The following is a 20000-nucleotide window of genomic DNA, read 5'->3' on the forward strand; positions in this document are numbered from 1 at the left end:
GAAGTTCCTCGTGTTCCTGCTGAGTGATAAAGGTCGGATCTGAACAGGGAGAAGCGCTGCAGTAATGCACGTGTTCATTCAGTTCTATAAAGCATTGATAAAAATAGATCTAAATGAACAAATACACTGTAAAAAATAAAACGATTTTTCAAAGATGTAACTGTAAAAATTCATGCAGTCCATTTTTATAAGAAAATAAAATTATTTGTGCAATTTCCGAGTGAAAATTGAAAATCCTCCACTATTTTGTCCAGTGCAGAGCTGAATAAGATCGCCTCATGATCAGTGCGTGTGCTCTGGCCTCTGATGAGGTTTGGTGTCGTCTCAGATATAGACAGAGTAGAGCTCTCAGAGGACAAACGGGCCGTCTCTAAGATTTCATCGCATTTTCTATACGCGTTGTTTTAATAATCTAAAACTTGTTTGTGGATGCACATTAAGCAAAAGCAACACTGTAAAAAAAGTATTGTGATTTTAACGGTAAAAGACTGTAAATTACAGAAAGTTTTCGTACTGTATACGTGTCACCGCTATATTCTGTTTAGTTCATGGACGTTTGTTTTCGTCAGTCACATGTGCTTCTTTGTCTCTGTTTCCCGCCACTCATCTGTTCCCATGGTTACGATCATTAGTTATTTCAGTTCATCTGTACCCATGGTTACGATCATTAGTAGTTAGTTCACTCATCTGTTCCCATGGTTACGATCATTAGTTAGTTCAGTTCATCTGTTGCCATGATTACGATCATTAGTTAGTTCACTCATCTGTTGCCATGGTTACGATCATTAGTTAGTTCACTCATCTGTTCCCATGGTTACGATCATTAGTTAGTTCAGTTCATCTGTACCCATGGTTACGATCATTAGTTAGTTCAGTTCATCTGTTCCCATGGTTTCGATCATTAGTTAATTCAGTTCACCTGTTCCCATGGTTACGATCATTAGTTAGTTCACTCATCTGTTCCCATGGTTACGATCATTAGTTAGTTCAGTTCATCTGTTCCCATGGTTACGATCATTAGTTCAATCATCTGTTGCCATGGTTACGATCATTAGTTGGTTCAGTTCATCTGTTCCCATGGTTACGATCATTAGTTAGTTCACTCATCTGTTGCCATGGTTACGATCATTAGTTAGTTCAGTTCATCTGTACCCATGGTTACGATCATTAGTTAGTTCAATCATCTGTTGCCATGGTTACGATCATTAGTTAATTCAGTTCACCTGTTCCCATGGTTACGATCATTAGTTAGTTCACTCATCTGTTCCCATGGTTACGATCATTAGTTAGTTCAGTTCATCTGTTCCCATGGTTACGATCATTAGTTCAATCATCTGTTGCCATGGTTACGATCATTAGTTGGTTCAGTTCATCTGTTCCCATGGTTACGATCATTAGTTAGTTCACTCATCTGTTGCCATGGTTACGATCATTAGTTAGTTCAGTTCATCTGTACCCATGGTTATGATCATTAGTTAGTTCAATCATCTGTTGCCATGGTTACGATCATTAGTTAATTCAGTTCACCTGTTCCCATGGTTACGATCATTAGTTAGTTCACTCATCTGTTGCCATGGTTACGATCATTAGTTAGTTCAGTTCATCTGTACCCATGGTTACGATCATTAGTTAGTTCAATCATCTGTTGCCATGGTTACGATCATTAGTTAGTTCAGTTCATCTGTACCCATGGTTACGATCATTAGTTAGTGCAATCATCTGTTGCCATGGTTACGATCATTAGTTGGTTCAGTTGTTTGTGTTCGCTACTGACGTTGCTTTGCTCTCACTCACTGTCCGCTCACTGTTACGTTAAGTTGTGTTTGTTATCGCCTGTCTGTATGCTTAAGGAATTATTAAACTTTGATGATCTTGATCACGAGTGTGACAATATGGTGAATATAGTTTGAATATAATTACATTTATTGTAATTTTACAGTAAAACACTGCTAAATTTACAGTTTTTGGAAGTGAAAAAGAACAGAAACAGTTGTTTCAACAAAAATACATCAAATATGAAGTGTCACGCAGGGAATTGTGGGAATGTCAATTTACGTTTTTTACTGTAAATTATACAGTGATTATACATATTTGATGTATTTTTGTTGAAACAACTGTTTCTTCATAGTTTTTCTTAGTTTTTTTCTAATCAGTGACGTACATAGTGTTTTATGTTACATTTAATGTTGTTGAATTAATGTTTATTGCATTTTTATAATGCCGTGTGTGTTAGAATGATGGTGTTTAGTGTGTGTGTGAGTGACACTGTCCAGCTTCTATATTAATATTAACTCTCTTGTGGAAAAGCTGCATGTGATGAGCTTTGATTGATCATGTGACTCTCATCTCCACTGTGATTGGTGGTTATCAGCATTTTACAATGGTATAAAACAGATATTAGTACTTCAATAGATCGGTAAATTAACATTATATCATATAATGAAATACTTTTTTTACTGTAAATTTATGTTAAGTCTGTAAAACCTAAAATGTTGCTGCTGTATTTTTTACGGTAAATTTCTGGAAACCACAGCTGCCGTTTTTTTACCGTAAATTTAACAGATTTTCTTTTTTTTTTTACAGTGAATTATCTATCTTCTTCTTCATCTTCATCTTCATCTTCTTCACAGGCATGAATGAGGGTCTCTCTTCTCTCTCCCACAACACCGTCAGGAAGAAACCCTGTCGTTCTCTCATGATCCTGTAATGTGCGTGAAACAGAGTTGGAGAAGTGTGTGTGTGTGTGAGAGAGAGAGAGTGTGTGTGTGTGTGTGTGTGTGTGTGTGTGTGTGTGTGTGAGAGAGAGAGAGTGTTAGCGCGTGTGTGCGAGTGTGTGTGAGAGTGTGTGTGAGAGTGTTAGCGTGTGTGTGTGTGTGTGTGTGAGGTTTTCGTTAATGTCCCGGATCATCAGGAGGTCTGGATATGTCAGGCTGTCTCGCTGCTGTAAGTGTGTCTGGCAGGCGTGGGTGTGTATTAATATTATAGAGCCTCCGGAGAGCTGTCGTATCAGTTATGAAGCGCAGAATCACTGTTGACCGCAGGAAACAGGGCAGATTCTCTCCATACCGAGATAACAACATCCTCGACGTGACATTACCAATCACAAGTGCTGGATCGGGAAGATGTTTAATGTTTTAAAAGAGTCTCTTCTGCTCGTGTTTATTTGATAAAATAATAATAATAATAATAATAATAATATATAAATATAGAGCTGTTTTACTGAAGATGGCTTTAGGAGCGAGCAAAGATGAGCATAACTGATGTCATCGATATCTAAAGGGGTTTGTTTTTTTTCTTCTCACTAACATTTAAAACGGCAAAAATAAAAATAACCTGGTTCTGATTACCTCAAAAGTCCATCAGTTTTTTGTCCATCATGTGTTTTTTTAGGGCTGTGCATCCAAAATAAAAGTTTGTGTTTACATAATATATGTGTGTGTACTGTGTATAATTATTTTGTATATATAAATACACACATATGTATGTATATATTTAAGAAAATTTTTTTATTTTCTATATAAAATATTTATATTTCTGTATAATATAATTATATATAAATATATATGCAGTATATACATGCAAATATTTCTTAAATATATTCATGCATGTGTTTATTTATATATACAAAATAATTATACACAGTGCACACACAGATATTATGTAAACACTTTTATATTGATTATAGATTAACCGTTGCCCAGCACTAGTTTTTTTCACAGAATGCCATTTTTGACCAATCAGTATCAAGTATTCCCGACAGCAGTATCGCGAATACTTCATTCAGCTCTATAGCCTATATCACACATACTGTAGGTCTATGTTATATCTGCTGTCGTGCACTAGATAGGCGTCAGAAGAGCAAACCTCATATTTGTCAACAGCTCTGACTTTGGAAAGGTCATGAACTTGTCACAAGGAGAAAATCAATGACTTCTCAAAATATCTGAGAAACAGAGCTGTGCATAAACCTGAACCCTGTGAGAAACCTCTCGTGTGAGCTTAATGCTGAACGTCTGAGCGTTCGCTGACGGCGGTGTGAGTGTGTTCACTTCTGACGTGCTCATGCTCAGACACTTCATGCCAGAGTTCATCTGGTCTGCTCATGTTCCCCACTGGGACGGCACTGGTGTGACTGAAACACGAACTGAGGATTCACTCGCTCGGCACAAACTCTTTACTTTATACATCATTAAATCCAAACCTTTCCATGCGTTCGGAAGTTCGTGAGCCTGTTTGTGGAAAAACAATAAATAATGAATAATAAATAAATAAATGAAGACAGAGACTAGACAGCCTTCAAATTATTGAAGTGGGTAAGGTGGTTTTTATATGTGAAATATCATATTTTATTCAGATGACTTCTTCAGGAACGGTGGCACAGAACTCATGTTAGTTTAAGATGATGAGAGAGATTTCTCGGGGGTTCATAAGAAGGAAAATGTTCATCACAGATTATTATCAGCATCACAGATTATTATCAGCATCACAGATTATTATCAGCATCACAGATTGAGCGATGAATGAGAATCTGTACAAAAACACCTCATGCGTTTAGTCATATAGTAGATTATAGTAGAGCGCAATGTGAAATATTTCTGCTCCATTTTGCATCATAAATTTGTTTTATGTGTCAGAATCACCCATTTTTTTACATGCATATTTAAATGAAAAGATTTTCAGACGTTTGAACCTCACATTCTTCAAAGAAATGGATGTGCTTTTCATTATAAACCTGAAATCACTGCAGGAGGAAAGTTAAATACGCCGACACATTTATAGAGTTCAGAAGGTGTTTCTCTTACATGTAAATCTTACACTATTAATATCTCAGTGGGTTAATTCCTGGATTAGCTAAACGATTATTCTGTCGTGTTATCTTATTTCTTTCATAGCAAACCAGGCCTAAGCTTAATGAGTTATTAATGCCTACACAGAGGATTTAGTAAAATTAGGTTGCATCTCTTGAACAGCAGACGATAGTTTCATCCGACGCAGAACTTGTTAGTCGCCCGGAGGCTAGAAGCGTATTTTACAGTTTGCATTTTAGAAATGCAATGCAGATATTCATTTTCATGTAGTTGTTCATGTAAAGCTGAAGATTTAATTTCGGTCCCTCTTGCATTACCAAACATAACTGCAAAATTAATGAGTGTTTTGAAACTGGCTGGACTGAGTCTAAACTCAAAGCACTTCGCTGGATCCTCTCAGAAATAATAAAACACCCCTCACTTTACTTTCGGTTAACATTAGCTAATGCATGAACTAACAATGTTTTCACCGCATTTATTAATCTTTCTAATGTAAATTAAAGGTGACATATTATGCCCCTTTTCACCAGATGTAATATAAATCTATGGTGTCCCAGAATGTGTGTGTGAAATCTCAGCTCAAAATACCAGATCATTTATTATATCTTGTCTAATCATGTTTTCTGGGTTGGTAGAAGCACCGTAGACCCATTATAGCACTTAAACACGGAGAAACTCAGATTTTCATGATGTCAGCTTTAATACATATGTTCATTTTAGTTCATAGTGCATTAACTAATGTTAACAGATCTAAAAATGTCTTGTCACGAGGGTCAAGATTTATACAACCTTCCTTAAAGTGTGCATCATTCAAGAACATTGTCTTGATAGTCCTAAAACACTGTTATTCAAAACTGCATATTCTCAACTAGTGCTATAGTTATATGTTTATTTGTATATCAAAACACATCGAAGTCTGACATTTGTTGGTTACATTGGAGCTTTGAGTCGCTTCCCAGCAAGCAATTCTGTGTTTAAAAGACGTCCGATAGCGTCCAGACTCAGCCTAGGCTAAAACAGGGCAACATTTGGGCTTTTATAGACGTCTAAACCATCCCAAGAATACACTAGTCATCAGTTAGATAACAAAGAAATGAGTGAAGAAATGAAACCAAACACCTTGTAATCACTGTTTACTTTGCTTACATGGTGGAATATCAAACATCTCGCAAGATATTCTGGCAAAAATGACATGAAACCAAATTCAAGGTTATTTTGTCTAGAAGTGTGTTTCTCACAGCCGGACTATATTGGGTCTGCAGTTAACAGAGACGGTGAGATGACGGATACACTGCAAAACATGTTTTTCTTACTCAGTATTTTTGTCTTGTTTCCAGTCCAAATATCTAAAAAATCTTAAATCAAGATGGATTTACTAGAGAAGTAAAATGCCATAAGATATTATGTCTTGTTTTCTGGGGGGAAAAATCTAAATGAAGTGAGTTTTTGCTTAAAACAAGCACAATTATCTGCCAATGGGGTCAGAACAATAATCCTAATTCAAATGGAAAACAAGATTATTGTTCTGACAGATCGTTTAGCTTGTTTTAAGCAAAAACTCACTTCATTTAGATTTTTCCCCCCAGAAAGTAGACATAATGTCTAATGGCATTTTACTACTTTAGTAAATCCATCTTGATTTAAGATTTTTTAGATATTTGGACTGGATCAAGACAGAAAACTTTTTTGTTTGCAGTGTGTTGCTTGCTGGGTTCCTCCTGTTGAAGTTGTCTGGTCAGAGCTCATCTGGAGACTCACACGAGGCCCATGACGCGAGCGGCCCACCACCGGCAGGGCATGATGACCCGGCACACCGGCCGGCACCCGTGGTAGTTATAGGGCCACGGCCAGTAGCCTCCGTGTGGCTCACACACACGCTCGCAGTGTGTGTAACTGCGGTGGCATTCGGTACAGCAGATCCCACGGTGGTCCAGCATGGGGTCGAACACCATGTGGCCTTCAGAACCCTCCTGATTCTGCTGGAGAGGAGAGGACATCGATGGTGAGCGAGTCCAATTCTGATTCACTCGCAGCATAAAAGAATTTAAAAACATAAAGTATAATTTATTTCTGTGATCAAAGCTGAATTTGTGTGATCAAAAATACAGTAAAAATTTGTAAATATTTTTTCCAGTGTAAATCATCTGTTCTCTATGTGAATATATAGTAAAGTGTAATTTATTCCTGTGATCAAAGCTGAATTTTCAGCATCATTACTCCAGTCTTCAGTGTCACATGATCCTCCAGAAATCACTCTAATATGATGATCTGATGCTCAAGAAACATTTATGATTATTATCAGTGTTGAAATGATTAATAATGAAGGCACTGCTCACGTGATAAGGGTTCTCCGGGTTATACTCGGGCCGTTCGTCCTCTCTGACTGAACTTGTGGAGTTTCGACGTCTCGTTTGTTGCCGGTTTGATCCTCCTGTATTCTGTCGTCTCACTCGCGTCACACTTCTCCTCTTCCTCAGTGCTAAAGAGAGAGACATGTCTAAGCTTGAGATGGTAATGATGTCATGCCCTAATGCCACGGTGCTTCTGATTTGCCTTAAATGTATTTGTATCTGAAAACATGTTTATGTGCTTTGAGTGGCTCATGGCTCATGAACTATTAATCGTACAATATGAAGATTAATGCTTTAATCAGATAATTACCTTGACATTTGTCATTGCTCTTCATGTGTTGCAGGTTTATTTAGTAGAAATATGAAGTACCTCTGGAGTTTGCAGGATGATGCCAGAAAATGGGAAGATCTCCACAGAATCTCAGTATTTCAGGGCTCAGAAAACTGCTGTCCTTCAGCGGCTCATCAGACGCAATCCAAACCAGAGACGCCACGTCAGATTTCACTGCAACATTGTCTTCCTCCTATTGGAAATTATAATATAACTGATGATTGAACACTGAATACTAGAACTTCTGCCTCTTCCTGGCTTAAAGATATATATGTATACATTATATAAATTTGTGTTTGCAATCAGATTCCATCCTGCTTGAGCCGGAAAGGTAGTGGGCGTGTCTGAAAGGTAGGGGGTGTGTTGAAAGTTAGTGGGCGTGCGTGCTGAAAGGTAGTGGGTGTGTCAAAAGTTAGTGGGTGTGCCTGAAAAGTAGGGGGTGGGCTGAAAGGTAGTGGGCGTGTCAAAAGTTGGTGTTTGGTGTTTTATGCCCCCAACGGCGCCTTCCAGGCAGCGAGGGGATGGGTAGGTTTAAGGTTGAGGGTAGGGTTAGCTGCCTCTAAGGAGCCATTGGGGGCTTAAAACACCATCGAGCTCAAAAGTTAGTGGGTGTGCCTGAAAAGTAGGGGGCGGGCTGAAAGGTAGTGGGTGTGTCAAAAGGTAGTGGGCGTGTCTGAAAGGTATAGGGCGTGTTGAATGTTAGTGGGCATGTCTGAAATGTAGGGGCGTGTCAAGAGTTAGTGGGCGTGTCTGAAGGTGGGGGCGTGTTGAATGTTAGTGGGCGTGTCTGAAAGGTAGGGGCGTGTCAAGAGTTAGTTGGGCGTGTTTGAAAGTTAGGGGGCGTGTTGAACGTTAGTGGGCGTGTTTGAAAGTTAGGGGGCGTGTTGAACTTTAGTGGGCATGTCTGAAAGGTAGGGATGTGTCAAGAGCTAGTGGGCGTGTCTGAAAGGGAGGGGGCCTGTTGAACGTTAGTGGGCATGTCTGAAAGGTAGGGGCGTGTCAAGAGTTAGTGGGCATGTCTGAAAGGTAGGGGCGTGTCAAGAGTTAGTGGGCGTGTCTGAAAGGTAGGGGGCCTGTTGAACGTTAGTGGGCATGTCTGAAAGGTAGGGGCATGTCAAGAGTTAGTGGGCGTGTCTGAAAGGTAGGGGCGTGTCAAGAGTTAGTGGGCATGTCTGAAAGGTAGGGGCGTGTCAAGAGTTAGTGGGCATGTCTGAAAGGTAGGGGCGTGTCAAGAGTTAGTGGGCGTGTCTGAAAGTTAGGGGCGTGTCAAGAGTTAGTGGGCGTGTCTGAAAGGTAGGGGCCTGTTGAACGTTAGTGGGCGTGTCTGAAAGGTAGGGGCGTGTCAAGAGTTAGTGGGCGTGTCTGAAAGGTAGGGGCGTGTCAAGAGTTAGTGGGCGTGTCTGAAAGGTAGTGGGCATGTCAAGAGTTAGTGGGCGTGTCTGAAAGGTAGTGGGCATGTCAAGAGTTAGTGGGCGTGTCTGAAAGTTAGGGGCATGTCAAGAGTTAGTGGGCGTGTCTGAAAGGTAGGGGGCCTGTTGAACGTTAGTGGGCGTGTCTGAAAGGTAGGGGCGTGTCAAGAGTTAGTAGGCGTGTCTGAAAGGTAGGGGCGTGTCAAGAGTTAGTCGGCGTGTCTGAAAGGTAGGGGGCCTGTTGAACGTTAGTGGGCGTGTCTGAAAGGTAGGGGCGTGTCAAGAGTTAGGGGGCGTGTCTGAAAGGTAGGGGGTGTGCTAAAAGGTCTTTGCAATTGGTTGTGAAAGCTGCCTGTCAGGGTGTGGGCGGGGTTAGGGCATTGTTTACGCCCATTACTCTGACCTGCAGCAAACCCTGTCTCAGAATAAACAGAACTATATTGTTGTGTTGGTGTGGACGCTAATAGTTATCGTTATAGTTATCGTCCCTTGTGTGATCCTGACATAAAAGCATTGGCTCAACCAATAAGGACTACCTGTTTGACAGACTGCAAATCACACACTTCAGCTGTTTATTTCTAGGTAGAATTACAGATAATTACCTTTCATTTAGCTCGATAAAGGTTTTATCCTTATTTAACCAGGTATCTTATTTATTCATGTAGCTTTTGATTTATGAAACATGATGAACATGTAGATTAATTTATGCAGGACTATTTTTAGACATCAATTTCATTCATATTTCATCAAAGTGAAATACACTTGATACTGTCAAAATAGCCAGTAAATATGCAGAGCAACGGATGGCTTTTACAGTTAATGAATGATCCTGATAGAATGATAAATTGGGCACATAATGGTGATAATGGCAGTTCTCACCTCAGAAAGTTCAGATCTGACTTGTGATTTGATGTAACACTTCTCTTTTCCAGGAAACTTGACCGCAGTAATGCCCTGTGAATGAGGCCGGAATAATGCTGTCATTTGGTGAATAGCTCTGGAATACGATGAACAGGTTTATAATCCGCTACTCACAGCTTTAAAGTCTCGAACTTCCACAGTTTTGGCATCTCCAGCATCAGAGTAATCTTCGGTCATCTCTATATCGATGTTCCTGCTGTAGTGAGCGCTGATCGCCTGTCGACACCATCAGACTAAACTCACACATTCTCCACAGTAAAACACTGTTGGGTTACACATGTTGGGTCACTGTGTTGGGTTATTTCCCAAAAATCATTGGGTCTTTTCTAGTAATAACCCGGCTGCTGGGTTAAATACGTATGTTGTATGTACACTTGCGTATTTTGAATTCATGTACACAATTATGTATATTTACATAGACTCCCCAATACTTGTTTTATACAAATAAACAATCTGTATTTGAAAACAAAGTGTATTTTATTTATTAAAATAATGTCATGAATAAAAAAAAAAATAGTTAACTTAACTGTTGGGTTACTTTTAACCCAACTGGCTTTCAACCCAATGCATTGGGAAGCTGCTATACCCCCCCCCCCCCCCCCCCAATAGTTGGGTTACTCGTTGGGTTATTTTTAACCCAACATTATTAACTGAGTAGTTGACAAAGGGAAAAGGAAACGCTTCCAAATTGTGTGTATTATTGGCTAAATATATCAAATTAAACAGCTAAATATATAATATTAGCTATAATAATGCATTTATTGTGTGACATGCTTTCTTTTGTCCATTAAACAGTTTTAGAGAACCACTGCTTTCATCCATATGAAACGTAATATTCCTGTATTATTTGTTTTGCTGGTCGTCTGACTGGCCGTGTGTGTTTCTCGGCCGCTGGTGTGTTTGCACTGTTCACACTGCGTGATTATAACCCAGCACACACACACCTCTCTGTTTGCCAGATTCCAGAGGTGCCTGAAATCAATGCACTCTATTGATCATTCCTGACACTTTCCTGAGACAAACTGCATTTAAATATTTCCACTTCAGGCTCAAACTCATTGCATGTGTGCTTCAAACATCGACACGTCTGCACTTTTGCATCAGGATGCCGTTCTAGAGAACACTGGGCAAAATGCTGGAGCGTGGAATATTAAAATACAGCAGTGTTACAGAATTCCCCACACGACTGCATGCAAATTAAACCCAAAACACAGAACAATTTGCTGCACATCATGAAGAACAAATAGTCCGCGGTAAAAATGTTTTTATGGTCACACAGCAGAACAATGGTTTACTTCATCGGGTTCTGCTTTGATTTGCCTTCAAACTTCAATTTTTTTATAGTGCAGAATTTGATAGACACTCGCAAAAGTGATATTTTTGTGCATTATATTGCACAACGGTTGCTCTTATTTTAAGCTAAAATACTCTAGACTGCTTATGATTTTCTACCTACTTCTTTTTCCGTGACTTTCCACAGGTAAAAAGCTCCAACGCCTCCGAACAGCAGAAGAGCGGCTCCTGCGATGAAGACGAAGACCAGCGTCCTCCTGAGACGCGTGAACCCTCCAGGCTTCAGGACCACGTCACTGTAAGCCTGATATACACACATATACACAAACATGAAGTATAATAGAGTTATAATGTGAAGAAATGCCATGCTTAGAGATAAAGGGAGCGTCGTTTACCTCAACGGGAGCTTTTCCTGGTGTTTCCTCCATGGTGTTCTGGCGTCTACTGAAAGCAAAGCTTTGTGACTTTCTGCAGCTTCTCTCGAGTTTCTGTCATCTAGGTGAGAGAGAAGAAAAATTCAGGGAAAATAAACAAGATCCCGGAGAAACTCAAGACTGGAATTCCTCTCCAGGGACGTCCTGTGGCTTGAGAAAACATTGGACTGAGACGCACGGTTTAGGCCATTCATGCGTGTTTGAAATGAACTCATGTAAATTGACGGGCAAAAGGAGGCCAGAATTCACTCTATTAGTTTTACTGTAAATCCATGAGACGCTTTCAACAAAGTTAAGGAATGTGCTCCAGTTTTACCAGTTAGATCTGATCTCATTTATGTGCAGATCACATCCGCTCATTCCCATGACTATTGTGCATGTTAGAAATATAGGAAACTGATTAATTAAAAATGTATACTTGAAATATAGCAGTGTTACAGAATTCCCCTTATGACTGCATGCAAATTAAACCCAAACACAGAACAGTTTGCTGCACATCAAGAAGAACAATTAGTCCACGGTAAAAATGTGTTCATGGTTACACACAGATTCTTTATTTCCATCCGTTTGACTTGAATTCACTGTAAAATCATGGGAGGCTTTTGAAAGGACATTTTTTATTTCAACTCAGCAAAGGCAAATAATATTCCTCAGTATTACTAGGGTAAGATCGGAGCTCATTTACAGGTGAAACTCGAAAATTTAGAAAAAAAGTGCAAAAGTTCATGTATTTCAGTAATTCGAATTAAAAGGTGAAACTAATATATTTAGTATATATAACTATATACATATGCATGATTATACTTTTCAGAGGGCCGACATTTCTGTATTTAAAATTCCTTTTTTTTTTTTACTGATTTCATGTAATATTCAAATTTTCTGAGATTTTGAATTTGGGGTTTTCATAAGCTGTAAGTCATAATCATAAAAATTATAACTTTTGCACGATATTTTTTTTTATTTTTATTTTTTAGAGTTTCACCTGTATGTGCACTCGCCTTCAAAAATCACTCTCATGACTATTTCGCATGTTAGAATAATGATGTGTGAGATTCAGTTGTTTCATGTGGATGAAGTGTATGTCGATGTCGATGTTGATTGTTGTACACAGATACTGAAGTCTGAAAAGTTCAGTCTGATAATAAAGTATTATATCATATCATATCATCATATCAATAAACAGAAATGGCGTATATGGGAATGATGAAAACATGACACAAATGAAAACTCTTATATTTGATCTTCGTCTGGATTTCAGCTCATTCTGGACATTCATCAGGAGAAACATGAACTTCACTTCATCTGGCACAGTTCAACTTTTTTAATATAATGCCATTTGAAAATGTATGACAAAACTGAATTGTGTGCATTCTATGCAAAAATGATATTCTTCCTCAGCATTTTTGTCAGAAAAACTGCGATTATTTTTCAGACTCCATTGGCTGATATTTGTTCTTGTTTTAAGCACAAACTCACTTCATTTTGATGCAGTTTTTTAGAAAACAAACTCAATATCTTCAGTCATTGTTCTTCTCCAGTAAATGTATCTTGATTTAAGAATGTTTAGATATTTGTGCTGGAAAACAGTGAGGAAGAACATAATTGAAGCAATTATGCAAATTAAATAGTTCAGATCAAAAGGTTTATAAGATCATAAATATTTTCACTGGTTTCATCAAGGATACAAAACACTGTAGATTTGATCATAACTTATTTTATTCATCATGTTTTTTAATTTCTTAGAAAGAAACAAGTGGTGTAAGTAAATGTTATAAAAGTGCTAACATTTGCAGCTTTAAAAAAATGACATTTCATGTGTTACAGTGCGACCAAAGTGACGAACACAATCACATTATAATCATCCAAAACATGCCATGAGAAAAAACAGGTAATATTGTTAAAAATATATATATACTTTTATGTACAAAACATCAATGCAGTCAAAGATAAAGTATGTACAGCAATTTGGACTTTGAGTTTATTTCTCAGAATTTTGACTTTTTGTCCCAGAATTCTGAGTTTATATCTCAGAATTTTAACTTTTTGTCCAAATTCTAAGTTTATATCTAGGAAATTGGACTTTTCGTCACCGAATTCTGAGTTTATATCTCGGAATTTTGACTTTTCGTCACCGAATTCTGAGTTTATATCTCGGAATTTTGACTTTTTGTCCCGGAATTGAGTTTATATCTCGGAATTTTGACTTTTTGTCCCGGAATTGAGTTTATATGTCAGAATTTTTACTTTTTGTCCCGGAATTCTGAGTTTATATCTCAGAATTTTTACTTTTTGTCCCAGAATTCTGAGTTTATATCTCGGAATTTTATTTTTTTGTCCCAGAATTCTGAGTTTATATCTCAGAATTTTTACTTTTTGTCCCAGAATTCTGAGTTTATATCTCGGAATTTTATTTTTTTGTCCCGGAATTCTGAGTTTATATCTCAGAATTTTTACTTTTTGTCCCAGAATTCTGAGTTTATATCTCAGAATTTAAATTTTTTGTCCTGGAATTCTGAGTTTATATCTCAGAATTTTTACTTTTTGTCCCGGAATTCTGAGTTTATATCTCGGAATTTTATTTTTTTGTCCCGGAATTCTGAGTTTATATCTCGGAATTTTTACTTTTTGTCCCGGAATTCTGAGTTTATATCTCACAATCTGGACTTTATGTCCTGGAATTCTGAGTTTATATCTCAGGACTTTTACTTTTTGTCCCGGAATTCTGAGTTTATATCTCACAATCTGGACTTTTTGTCCTGGAATTCTGAGTTTATATCTCAGGATTTTTACTTTTTGTCCCAGAATTCTGAGTTTATATCTCAGGATTTTTACTTTTTGTCCCAGAATTCTGAGTTTATATCTCAGGATTTTAACTTTTTGTCCCAGAATTCTGAGTTTATATCTCACAATCTGGACTTGTTTATAACTCAGAATTTTGACTTTTTGTCATGAGGATGAGGTTCTGTCTCAGACTGAATCTGTGAATCTGGCGGGACTTTGTGTGTTGATGGGTTTGGTGGAGTGTGTGTGTGTGTCCTCAGTGTCTTGTCTCATCTGAGACTGTGAATCTGTGTGTGTGATGGGTTTGGTGGAGTGTGTGTGTGTGAACAGGTGTGTGTCCTCAGTGTCTCGTCTCTGTCTCTGAGACTGTGGAGAGCAGATGTGTATGTAATCGCACTGACTCTGCTGGTCTTCTGTGAGGCTGTGTAAGACCACGCTCCTGGGCGTGTGTGTGTCCGAGCTCCTGGGCGTGTGTGTGTCCGAGCTCCTGGGTGTGTGTGTGTCCGAGCTCCTGGGCGTGTGTGTGTCCGAGCTCCGGGTCCTCGTGAAGGTCGAGAGGTGTCTAATGTTCCCGCTGGTTCTGCTGACCGACGGGCTCCAGCACCGGTCCGAGTGGCCCAGGATCCTGCATTCACTGGTACAGGCCCACAGACCTGGGGAAACACCGTTCGGCACTGATTACTACACATTTAGTCAAACTTTACAGGGATGAACAGGAGAGTAACAGAATACAAACATCAGTTATGAGGCACATTCAGAAGCAGCTCTACAGAAGACAATAGAGTCAGTTTTAGTTCAGGTTGAACCGCCATCTGTATGGAATCTCGTTTGTGCCACCGAATAAAAAATAAAAAGCATTTACAACTTTTTTTTTCTCAGAATTGAGTTTAAAAATTGTATAATATTATTATATTACAGTGCCCTCCACAATTATTGAACCCCCTGGTAAATATGATCAAAATTGGCTGTAAAAAATAAATCTGCATCGATTATCCTTGTGATCTTTCATTCAAAAAATGTGCAAAATTCTAACCTTTCATTGAAGTAAAAGAATTGAAAGTGGGGGGAAATCACATTATGAAATAAATGTTTTTCTCCAAAACACGTTGGCCACAATTATTGAAACCCTTTTATTAAATACTTTTTGCAATCTCCTTTTGCCAAGATAACAGCTCTGAGTCTTCTTCTATAATGCCTGATGAGTTTGGAGAATAACTGACAAGAGATCAGAGACCATTCCTCCATACAGAATCTCTCCAGATCCTTCAGATTCCCAGATCCATGTTGGTGCTTCTCCTCTTCAGTTCACTCCACTCATCAGGTCAGGGGACTGAGACGGTCATGGCAGAAGCTTCATTTTGTGCTCCACAACAAATTTTTGTTTTGATTTTGATGTTTGTTTTGGATCGTTGTCCTGATGGAAGATCCAACCACGGCATATTATAAGATTTCTAGCAGAAGGCATCAGGTTTTGATTTTTTATCTGTTGATATTTGATAGAATCCACAATGCCATGTATCTGAACAAGAAGTCCAGGACCTCCAGCAGAAAAATATGCCCACAACATTAAAGATCCAATGGTATATTAAATTGTACACATGGGGTACTTTTTATCCTTGTGTTCACCAAACCCATCTAGTGTGTTTGCTGCCAAAAAGCTCTGTTTTAGTCTCATCTGACCACAGAACCCTGTGTTGTTTGAAGATCCAGTCGTGTCTGACAATTAAATTTGCTGGAATTTGTTTTTGGATGAGCGAGGAGGTTTTTTTTTAAACCCTCCCAAACAACATGTGGGGATGTAGGGGTTGTTTGATCATTTTTTTTTTAGGCTTTCTGACCCTAAGACTCAACTAATCTCTGCAATTCTCCATCTGTGATCCTTGGAGAGTCTTTGGCCACTCAAACTTTCATACTCGCCGTGCATTAAGACAGTATAGACACACGTCCTTTTCCTGGCAGATTCATAACATCTTTAGTTGGTTATAACTTCTTAATTATTGCCCTGATGGTCAAAATGGGGATTTTCAATTCTTTAGCTATTGTCTTACAGCCACTTTCTAGTTTGTGATGCTCAACAATCTTTTGCTACGCATCAGAACTGTATTCTGTGGTTTTACTCATTGTGATGGATGATTAAGGGGATTTGGCCTTTGTGTTTCCTCATATTTAAACTTCTGTGAAACACGAAGTCATAGCTGGACAGTTTCATGTTCCTAGTCACCCTGGTGTACTAAAAAAGGTAAATATTAATGGGAATATACTTCAGAGATATTTTACTCGTAAAAAATTCTAGGGGTTTCAATAATTGTGGCCAACATGTTTTGGAGAAAAACATTTATTTCATAATGTGATTTCCCCCCACTTTCAATTCTTTTACTTCAATGAAAGGTTAGAATTTTGCACATTTTTTTAATGAAAGATCACAAGGATAATCGATGCAGATTTATTTTTTACAGCCAATTTTGATCATATTTACCAGGGGGTTCAATAATTGTGGAGGGCACTGTATATAAGATATATAATTGTGAGATGTTAACAATATGTACTTTTTAATTACCCATTTTATTTATTTATTCAGTGGAGGAAATGAGCTTCCACAAAAATGTAATTGATTCAATTCTCACAATTTGGACTTTTTGTCTCAGAATTCTGAGTTTATATCTCAGAATTTTTACTTTTTGTCCTGGAATTCTGAGTTTATATCTCACAATTTTAATTTTTTGTCCTGGAATTCTGAGTTTATATCTCGGAATTTTTACTTTATGAAGACTTTAAGAAACTGTAATGAAATTTGTACAGTACATTTATTTACTGTACTGTAATTGATAGTTTTCTGTATTGTGTTGCATAATGTGAGTTCATCTTTGGAATTTGAACTATTCTTCTGTAGTGCTTTTCATCTACTATAAGATCATTTTACGGTAGTGTAATGAAAATTAATTTTTCCTACAGCTCATTGTTATAAGAGGTTTTTGTTACAGTGTTATGAACTGATCCCACTAGTGTTCACTGGGCAGTGAAATATGTGTATTTGTAAGGTTGTGTGTGACATCTGAGGCCAAAATGTTATTTTGACAGAAGAGAAAAAACTTTTTTTTGTACTAAAATATTTTATTTTGTCTTTGGGCCAGGAGAAGATGCCGTCAGGTGGTAAACTCAGAATTCCGATAAAAATTTAAAAACTGCAAGATCAAAACAGAATTCAGACAAAAAAAATCTAAATTGCGAAACTTAAACTTAGAATTCTGTGAAAAATGTAAAATTTGTGAGATGCCAATTCAGACTCTGTAAAAGTGTCTGCGAACTGCAAACTGAGTTGCGAGATGTAAATGTGTATTCTGAGAAAAAAAGGTCAGAATTATGAGATAAAAATGTGCAATTACCGTATTTATTTATTGTTATTGAGGGGCATAAATAGGCTTCCATACACCTGTGCCATCAGAGTCTCCGTCCGCTCCGGTGTGTGTGACGCAGCATTAACACACACTCTTCAGCTCATCAGTTTCCCAGAGTTTAACAAGTTTGCACTAGAAACAAACTGACCTTGACATGAACCGATCTAATCAACGTCTCGATAATCTGAGCATCTCTGCACTGTAACTGCAAGCCGACTCAAGGTTTGCCTGACTAATCCACACGACACCTCGTCAACTCATCATGATCCTGTAAGTGCCTTCTATACACACAGTCACACCAAAGATTACTCACACACCAGGTAAAATGTTTGATATTGTTTCACTAGTGTGATCAGGACACTATAGTGCATTTCTGTAAGTGAGGAGAGCAAAATAAAGTAAACTGTGACATATTATACCCAAATATTCTTCATACAGCGACTACCAGTGACATTAATAAACATTTGGGACCAGAAATGATTCGGACACTTTGAGCTGATCATGTTTTGCTGAAGTGTGTTTTCTTTAATTGCTAATGCTCTTTTTACACACAGACTGAACACAATGAAGCATTGCTTGGTGATTGGTTGAGCTAAACTGGTATTATCTAATTGTGTAGTTAAATTTAACAGCTGACAGATATTCAACATAATTCATGTGTGAGACAGTCTAACAGAAGGACGGACAAAACCAGGCAAATATCAACTGAGTTCTGCTCATATTTTATCACCATTTTGATAAATAAACTGAATAAACTGAGATAATGTGAGAAATGTTGAAGGAGTGTGAATAAGTTTGGGTATGAGTGTATATACTGTATATTTGTATGTGTGTGTGTTTATTTTTTAAATAAGAGCAAGCGTGTGTGTGTGTTAGATGAGCTCTCACCTTTATACGAGGTGTAGTCCTTCTTGAGTCCTTCACTGATGTCAGAATCACTGTCATTGACGTCACTGTCTCCTTTCCCACTGTCTTTCCCGCTGATCTGAGGATCTCGGACCGCGATGGTCATCATGGAGTTTCCCTTCCACACTGTGACCGGGCGAGCGCTGTCTCTGCCGTAACCCGGGAGAGTGGAGTATCCCTGTGGAGAATCAGAACAACGGCTCATCCTCGTGAGGGAGAGGAATCATGACATGCCATGGACCTTTTTATTTGAAAGACAGTTTAAGACTTTTTGTCCTGGAGTTTATATATCTCACAATCTGGACTTTTTGTCCCGAAATTCTGACTTTCTATCTCACAATCTGGACTTTTTGTCCCGGAATTCTGAGTTTATATCTCACAATTTGGACTTTTTGTCCCGAAACTCTGACTTTCTATCTCACAATCTGGACTTTTTGTCCCGGAATTCTGAGTTTATATATCTCACAATCTGGACTTTTTGTCCCGGAATTCTGAGTTTAAATCTCACAATTTGGACTTTTTGTCCCAAAATTCTAACTTTCTATCTCACAATCTGGACTTTTTGTCCCGGAATTCTGAGTTTATATCTCACAATTTGGACTTTTTGTCCCGAAATTCTGACTTTCTATCTCACAATCTGGACTTTTTGTCCCGGAATTCTGAGTTTATATCTCACAATTTGGACTTTTTGTCCCGAAACTCTGACTTTCTATCTCACAATCTGGACTTTTTGTCCCGGAATTCTGAGTTTATATATCTCACAATCTGGACTTTTTGTCCCGGAATTCTGAGTTTAAATCTCACAATTTGGACTTTTTGTCCCAAAATTCTAACTTTCTATCTCACAATCTGGACTTTTTGTCCCGGAATTCTGAGTTTATATTTCACAATTTGGACTTTTTGTCCCGGAATTCTGAGTTTATATCTCACAATATGGACTTTTTGTCCCGGAATTCTGAGTTTATATCTCACAATTTGGACTTTTTGTCCCGAAATTCTGACTTTCTATCTCACAATCTGGACTTTTTGTCCCGGAATTCTGAGTTTATATCTCACAATTTGGACTTTTTGTCCCGAAACTCTGACTTTCTATCTCACAATCTGGACTTTTTGTCCCGAAATTCTGACTTTCTATCTCACAATCTGGACTTTTTGTCCCGGAATTCTGAGTTTATATCTCACAATTTGGACTTTTTGTCCCGAAACTCTGACTTTCTATCTCACAATCTGGACTTTTTGTCCCGGAATTCTGAGTTTATATATCTCACAATCTGGACTTTTTGTCCCGGAATTCTGAGTTTAAATCTCACAATTTGGACTTTTTGTCCCAAAATTCTAACTTTCTATCTCACAATCTGGACTTTTTGTCCC

The 20000-nt window shown here is 38.1% G+C and overlaps 2 protein-coding genes across 3 annotated transcripts in view; both read right to left on the reverse strand.

Annotated features, from left to right (window-relative positions):
- Positions 1-5683: 5683 nt before the first annotated feature.
- On the reverse strand, positions 5684-11663 carry cnmd (chondromodulin). 2 transcript variants are annotated; one of them, XM_084123002.1, is made up of 7 exons: positions 11509-11663; positions 11277-11417; positions 9935-10036; positions 9779-9853; positions 7530-7683; positions 7145-7287; positions 5684-6787 (listed from the first exon to the last, which is right to left on the reverse strand). In XM_084123002.1, exons 1-7 carry the CDS (start codon positions 11539-11541, stop codon positions 6563-6565), a joined length of 873 nt encoding a protein of 290 aa, XP_083979128.1. In that variant the 5' UTR covers positions 11542-11663; the 3' UTR covers positions 5684-6562. The 2 variants fall into 2 exon arrangements, with proteins under 2 accessions (XP_083979128.1, XP_083979129.1); XM_084123003.1 differs by having other exon boundaries at positions 5684-6784; positions 11509-11620.
- A 2128-nt stretch (positions 11664-13791) lies between these two features.
- LOC311088865 (protocadherin 8) overlaps positions 13792-20000 on the reverse strand; it is an 11560-nt gene continuing 5351 nt past the window's right edge. Inside the window, exons 2-3 of the mRNA XM_084123239.1 lie at positions 18612-18807; positions 13792-14981 (exon numbers count right to left, since the gene is read on the reverse strand). Of these exons, the coding sequence (XP_083979365.1) occupies positions 14515-14981; positions 18612-18807 (663 nt within the window). The 3' untranslated portion in view covers positions 13792-14514. The remainder of the gene's footprint in view (positions 14982-18611; positions 18808-20000) is intronic.

The sequence above is a fragment of the Abramis brama genome (assembly GCF_963993115.1).
Source record: "Abramis brama genome assembly, chromosome: 8".
In the NCBI taxonomy this organism is placed as follows: Eukaryota; Metazoa; Chordata; class Actinopteri; order Cypriniformes; family Leuciscidae; genus Abramis; species Abramis brama.